Source organism: Fusarium falciforme, chromosome 2, assembly GCF_026873545.1.
Source record: "Fusarium falciforme chromosome 2, complete sequence".
Lineage (NCBI taxonomy): Eukaryota > Fungi > Ascomycota > Sordariomycetes > Hypocreales > Nectriaceae > Fusarium > Fusarium falciforme.
In genome coordinates this window covers 2,942,890-2,950,369 of record NC_070545.1, presented here as the reverse complement: position 1 = coordinate 2,950,369, position 7,480 = coordinate 2,942,890, and the positions used below count along the sequence as shown (strand labels likewise).

Here is a 7,480-nt window from a genome sequence, read left to right as displayed (position 1 = left end):
TAGCAAAATAGAACAAGAGTACGAGGCGGAATATGCCGTGCCGTCGATGGGAGATGAATCCATCCTGAAACCGGGACGCTTGCTATAGAGCTTGTTATAGAGTCGAGTCGGGACGACGGGCAAGTCGAGTAATGCCGCCGAACACGATGGTGTTGTTGGTGATTGTGCGGCACCGGAGACGGCGGAGAGACTCGATGCGTCCGGCACAACGACAGGTCAGAAAGGGTCTCGCATTGTCGGTCCGTCATCGAGTCTAGTGCAGCCCAACCGAAGCCTCAAAGCTCCAAACCCTCAAACCCCTAACCCCATGGTTGCGCGAGCGCACGCATCGGGGCAAGCTAAGGGCGGCCAGTCCAGCACCAAAGGCGGAAGTGTCACACTCGACGAGTTTAGCAACGACGCAAGAGATTAAAATCAGGCCATCATGACGAGTGGGGAGGTAGGGCAAAGGGGGTGTGTGGCTCCCGAATCGAGTCTAATCCACATCTCGCGTGGCCGACACCTTGGTCCGTCAAGGGTGGCCCCTGCTGATCGCCGCCGTCTTTGAAGATCACAGCAAATCCTCGTGGCCCGTTGGTCTCTTGGGACCCCCAAGGCCCCCAAACCGGGCGCCTTGGCTTTTCGGATCCATCGTCTGGCTTTTGCTGATCTTCTGGGGCGCGGGTGCTGACCAATAGCTCGGACTTTCCCGTCGATGTGGTTGATGCAGAGTCATGGTTCACCCCAGTCGCATGTCCTTGCACATTTCGGTCGTGTTTTGGGCATGCCAATCTATCAACACCTATCAACCGCTGACGGTCGCAGTTCACGATGCCGTGGCCAGTGTTGAATTAATGATATATCGCCGTAGATGGTGGCGGTGGTCGGATGATGTCTCGGGTGCTAAATCTGGCGAGGCTCGCACTGGTCTCGTTGGTAAGCAAATGCTAAGCAGTCATCTATAAGTGGCTTGGGTATGAATGAACGGACCCAGAGTCGAGAGCCAAGCAAGTGGTGAAGCTATTCAGGCAGCATCAGCCTCCGTTCCGCGAGGCTGTCCCCAGGTCCGTGTCGCCGCGTCGTGTCCTGTGCTCTCTCCGTCTCCATCGCGAGGTCCTATCCTCCCTCAGAGACGCTTCGATTCATCTCGTCCCGCATCGCCCGAAGGATTGTCCAAGAAAATGACTTGTGGTGAATGAATCCACACCGATCACAAAGTGGCATGACAAGGCCTACAGAATCAAGAGCCTTGGCGAAGGAAGGATTCACTTGACAATGTTGTGCTGAGCTGATTGTTTGGTTCTCCAGGCATTCATGTCTACGATTAGCTGGATTGCCGTGAGCTTCATCAAACCTGTCTGACTAATCGGCCAACGCCTTCCATTCTCGTACAGGATACGCAACCGAAGGAAGGTTCGTTGGCCTCTGTCTCGACAGGTGCCTCCTGTCGACGCGCGCTAAGTCTCAGGGGCCCTACAGGGGATCAACTCGCTTAACGTTCGGGACAGTCAGATCCTTAGGGGCTCCCTAATGCCAGCAGCGTTCTCCCGAAGGGGTAGGTCAGACGTGTGAAGGCCGCTGACTTTGTTTTCACGCAGGGGGTCAGAACTGTTGTTGCATGGCCCACTGTGGAGGTTTCTATGCACGCATCCCTTTTTGGTGGCTTTGATGATGGGAAACAGCAAGTCTCATGCATTCCCATGATTCAACCGTTGCCAGTCTGCACCTGCCTTAGAATACAGTCACTGCCCCCTGGGAAAGAGCCAACAACCAACACTTGTTTCTTGGCAACATCCATATTTTTCATCCTTTCAAGACAGCTTCATGCTCACCGCGTCATTCAATTCAGCCACGATTTCATCAAACAAGCCACAGTCCTCGGATTCGCTATCGGATTCGCTGGCTTTCTCTGTTCCGCTGAGCTGGGCATTCGCCGAACCGTGCGGGAGGCTGTAGAGATCGACAGATTTTCTTCAAGCCGCAACCTTGTTCTCCCACCGACCAGTTCTGGAAGCAACCCCGGCAGCTGCTAGCTCCTCCTCCCCCACCAATAGAAGCGCTGGATTCTGTCCCAGCTTTCCCAGCCATCATCATCCCGCTTGGCTTGCCAGTCAGTTGGGACAGCCTGAGGCTTGTCTGGTTCGGTAGTATGGACGTGGAGTAACGAACGAACCTGCCCAAACTGCCGTCTGTTTTGCGACTATGACGCTCGCTCCCAAAAGAAACAATGCTGACAGCCCTCGCAAACTCCCAGCCCAAATGATCTGCAATGCCTGGCATTTGGTCATGCCGACACCGCGGGAGAGCCTCACTTCCACCCGCGCCGTGCTTCAATCCAAGACACAGCTACCAACATCTACTCAGCCCCATACTCGACGCTCAGAGCACCCAAGTTGATGCTGCTCGTATCTTTGCGCAGATGTTGCGACCATCGTGCGCTATGCAAGCCTCATGCCCGGCGACAGACTTGTCTCACCACCTCTAATAGTTCGGTACCTACTGGATAATTGTTATCCGGCCCAGTTGGCCTTGGCTCCACCAAAACAACAAGAGCAGCGCGAGTTGCGTTGCATCACGGAGCCCCAAGAATCTTTTTCCCGTCGAAACATCCCACCTCACCTCCCTATTCGCCCTAGTCAATACTTCGATCCAACTTATGAGGGACGCCTGAAACAACACCAGTTTGCAATCTCTCTTGACATCAAGCTTCGCGCGACTCATCCACTCAAGTGATCCACAACTCACTGCCGGTATACGAGTGGTACCCCGCCGATCAGCGCCCATCCCACACCAGACACCGACGGCGTGGCCGGCTGTGCCTCAGGACTAACGTCAAGGTGCCAAAGCATGTCGCTGCTAGATCCGGGTCCTGAGAAAGGTCCGAGACTACGGAGGCTCGGCAGTGACGTGAGTTCTACGGCAGGCAATCGGGGGATGGTCCGAAGTATGACCGTTTCATCAGCCTGGCATCTTCTGACGGGAACGTCGAGGGCACATCCCGAAAGGGTAGAGTTGCCCAGGATGCTTGGATGCTAAGTAGGGCTGGGTTGCAATCTTGGGATCCTGGGGGTCGAGAACGACTACTCCAGGTTGGATGCTGCGGTTGACTTGAGACTTAACGGAATAGGGAATGGAGATCACATCGAGCAGAATGACAGCTTGCAGTAACAGCATGCACAGCAACCTTGTCGTGCATAATGCGCACATCACTCGAGCGTGTGCTGCAGCACACTCGTCGGCCAGATCAAGTGGCAGGTGAGGGAGGACTTGGGCAACGCGATCTTCGTCTGAAATGACATGGAAAGGGATACGAAAACCGACGTCGTCTCCGAGCCTACAGCAACGCAACGGGTTCTAGTTAGTCCAGCGCTTCCAGCTACCACGACCAAAGACGCGATTTGAAAACAAGTGTGAGCGGAATAGGTTCAATTCCGCACACACGAATAGGTGCTTGATTCTTCTTGGCGCTGACTTGTCCTGCCGGGCGTGGCTGACGACGGCGCGGCCACGACGAAATAGCAAAAGCAAAGTAAGGGACTTCGCACGTGTCGTCGCTTAAAGTTTGACACGCGCGGTCTGAAGACGGCTCGTCTGGCTTTGTCTCAACAGCACCTTGCCAAGGTCTGGATGCTCATCCTTGGACGGATCGTTCATCCGCTATTCACCCGTTCTCGGACCGGCAACGAGCCAACCGCAGTACAGTATCGGGGTTAGGACTCGGTTGAAACAGACTCGAGGTTCTGTCCCAAGAGGCACAGGGCCCTGCTGTATCTGTCTGCATTCACACGCACCAACCAGAGTAGCCACAACTGTCAGAGTGAGGGATCTCGATTGTTGCCTTGGACCACCAACTTGGGGAGAAGCAAGGTGCTGGACGGGTTGGCTTCATTCCCTTGTACCCTCCCTCATGAAAAAGCTCGGTCGATCACTGCACGCCCGCCTCCTTGGCCCGCGCCAAGAAATCCCGCCAGTGTAAGCGAGGAAGGGGAGCGCCCGCTAAAACGACGATCGTCCAAATTAGCCTGCCTGCCCAGTGACGACAGAGGGAAAGGCGTTGTCGAAAACGACCAAAATGTCAGTTGCAGCATGGGGCCCTTGCCGCTGCCCAAACACAGCCAGTACGGCGGCATTACGCAGTGCCGGAACGCCGTCGTTGCGCCGACCCAGCTCGCTTACAGAATCACAACTCTACGCCACGAGACCAGTGCAAGAGAATCTGCAGCGGGTAGGCACCACGGTAGCCGTCATACCGTCGATGGGTTCAGATGTGTGAAGGCCTGGTAGTACATCAACTTGTCCTGCTGTGGTGCCAAGGCAGAAGACTAATACCAGCACAATTAATGCCTGGCAGAGAGGAGCTGCCCAGCCAACTCGTCGAGTTTCAACCTTGAGGGTATCAAGGGGTTGAACAGAATGAATGTGAAGCGCTCACCAGAGTTGCAGATCAGAACATGGCGAAATTATCGCGTGCCGGACAAGAAACAAGGTCACAGTCCAAATCTCAGACACGAGCTGTTAGATGGCGGTCGGCATGAAGAATGCTTGCTCTCCCGGGCATCAAAGAGACGCGCAACAATGTGGGAGGTTTCGTGCCAAACAGTGGTTTCGAGTCAATCAACGTCTCAAGGTGCTCCCTGGCGACTCGAGAGAGGACGCGCCAGTCCAGCTCTGGGGTAGTAGAAGCATATGGGACTTCTACGCGCAAGCCACAGCGACCAAACCGGGGTGGAGGGAGAGCCTGGGGGGGTTCAGCATTCGGGGCGGCACTGACACCCAAAAGGGGAAATAGTGGTCCGGAAGTCGATGCAGCGGGGCGGCCGGGATGGCACGCTTGGCCGAAAGTTAGATGGACACCTCTACCTGTGCCTTGGTTATCTCGGCCGGGCGAGTGCGTCACCGGCGCCGGCGCCGAGGTGTAGTTTACTGGGCCAGAGGTCACTGCGCAAAAACCCTAACGTTACTGTCGACTCTGGCGAAGTGAGGCATGCTCGAGAGGCGGCCGTTTTACAGGAACAAAGAGAGGGACAATGTAGTAAGTGGGCTGGAGCAAGATGACTGTGGCCAATGCCATCGACACCCCGAGAGAGCCACAACCAGGGAACAGGGATGAGGGCGATTTTCCTGTGCATCAACCAGCCTATTGACCGTTTGACCACGGGGCGATCCATGAACATCCTGGCGCATGGCAAAGAGTTTTGGCACACACTCCCGGATCTCATCCACACCCACCCTTTCCACTCACCTCGGCATCCCACACACCCTCCGGGCCTTGGGACCCTCCCCCTGCTCAGGATCACCACGAGAGTCATCACAACATTTCCTCTCAAGGTGGGGACGTCACTGCCGGGACAGATGTTCGACAATAACCCTGGAGGCTAGGCCCATCGAGCGGCACCAGGGAACCTCCCGTCAGCGTCACCGGCCCCTTCCCTTGCCTATCGTCTGTTCTCAAACCCTGCCGCCAACGATGCCCTTCAGTCCCAGGCCCTGGCGCACCGGTAGGGCCCACTCCAATTTTGTGACAGCTGCGCTTGGAAGAAGGGCCTTTTGGAGGGGGCGTACGCGGGTGTAGGCCCAGCAAAGGCGTCGACGCCTTTCAGATCTGATAGACGGGTCCCCTCCACTTTGACAGGTTCCTTTCCCAGACCAGAGAGTTACTTAAGTTCCCAAGCCCCCGACAACTTGGCTGCGAACACCAGCTTTTGGCGAACCCTTCACATCGAACTCGAACTTGGCAACTATACAGGCTCTTTAATCTCGGCCAGAGCCATTCCTTCTTTCTTAATACAAGCAGCCCCTCCCTACTTGGCGCTGCTCTCTCTTGTCTTAATACACTGACCGACACTGACCAACCAACCACCTTTGGTCCGACGCTTGGAAACGCCGTGCTTAATCCTACAAATGCATACATCAACTTCTCTGTTTATGTCTGGTCAATACACTCCTCAACCCGAAACCCACTACACTCCTCGACACAAGCCGAATCCTCCTCCGTCGCCCCCAATGGAGGACTACAAGTGCTCTCTGCCTTCCATCTCAAACCTTCTGGGTCTGGCTGATGCTGGCTCCCCCACGAGCGAAGCCTCCCCCGCCTCACGGCAACATTCTCCTCGATTCGAAGGTGAGTGGCTTTCCTGGAGAACAAGGTAAAAGGAATGGTGACTCACATCCCTACAGCTACTCCTGCTCCGTCTCATACCCGATCTGGATCAGAATGGGCAAAGTCATCGCACCGCGGCCTGCCCCCAACACCCCCCATGGGTACAGATGCTTCATTCGAACCAGCCAACTCTCCTGCAAGAAAGCCCTCGAGTCAAGCGTATCCTGGGTCGGTTTCTAGAGCCTACTATTACGAGACGACACCGCCACTGGAGCCTGATGTTCAGCGCCAGCCAACTGCCGCGGCCATCCCTCGAGCGACACCTCCTGCTCCGGCGGCCTATCCTCAGCAGCCCTACTCCACCACCTACGTCAATCAGCCTCCGATGGGTACATACTACCCTCCGGCACAGCACCCTGGTGCTACCCCTGCTCCAGAAATGAGCCCCTACTATCAACGTCCTCTCCCCCAGGCGTACCCTCCTGCAGTAGGCATGCCGGCACCTGCTCCATCAGGGGCAAACCCATGGCAGCATCACCATTACCTCAACCCAACAGGCGCAGCAGCTTTCCCGCAGAGCCAGGACCGATACATCTGCCCGACATGCAACAAGGCATTCAGTCGGCCAAGCAGCCTAAGGATCCACAGCCACTCGCACACTGGGGAGAAGCCATTCAAGTGCCCACATGCCGGGTGTGGCAAGGCATTCAGCGTGCGCAGCAACATGAAGCGTCACGAGAGGGGCTGCCATAGCTTCGAGTTCAACGGCTCCGTTATGCGAGGCTAAATGGCCAAGGAAGATGATGACTGCGGTGGTCGATGAGCGACGCCTCATGGAACGATAATTCGGTGATACGATTTCGATATTTTCTCCAACATGTCACGGGGGGGGGTCTTACGGGGTCCTCGGTTTGGGAGGCTCAACCGGCACGGCGTTGCGGACAGGGTGGGAAAGGAAGGGGAATAGGATGGGGAGGGAAGGAAAAGCTACATTCGCTTCACGACCTGGATCTGTATTACTGGACACTCTGTTTGTGGTGCTTTACTTTATTGTTTTTGTTTGTTTATTTGTCGGGGCCCGTTGAAGCTCCTGGGAGCGGGCGAGGTCACTTAGACGGCGTACAGTTGGAACCTGGGTTGATGGCCTAGCGAAGCATCATGCATGGCGTTTTTTTTGTTTTTTTTTGGGACGAGGGCATCGACTGATAGGAGTCGAGCGACAGAGCATAGCAAAGGAGCAGAACAAGGCCAAGGCTATTTCAGCCGTGGGTCTAAACAATATACCAAGACATTTTGAGATTCATGCGCTTGATGTGTTGAGCAGTCCGTGCGGTATAGCTACGTGTAAAGCGAGTATAGCGGTCATTTCCGAGATTTTGTGTGTCCTGCGGATGTGCGGCA

General features: G+C 55.6%; 1 protein-coding gene across 1 annotated transcript; it reads left to right on the top strand.

Moving 5' to 3' along the window:
* Positions 1-5,880: 5,880 nt before the first annotated feature.
* NCS54_00285100 (Hypothetical protein) lies at positions 5,881-6,866 on the top strand (the record flags this gene model as incomplete). The annotated part of the gene is made up of 2 exons (XM_053148439.1): positions 5,881-6,100; positions 6,157-6,866. The coding sequence occupies 2 exons, from the start codon at positions 5,881-5,883 to the stop codon at positions 6,864-6,866; spliced, it is 930 nt and encodes a 309-aa protein (XP_053004414.1).
* Between the last annotated feature and the right edge of the window lie 614 nt (positions 6,867-7,480).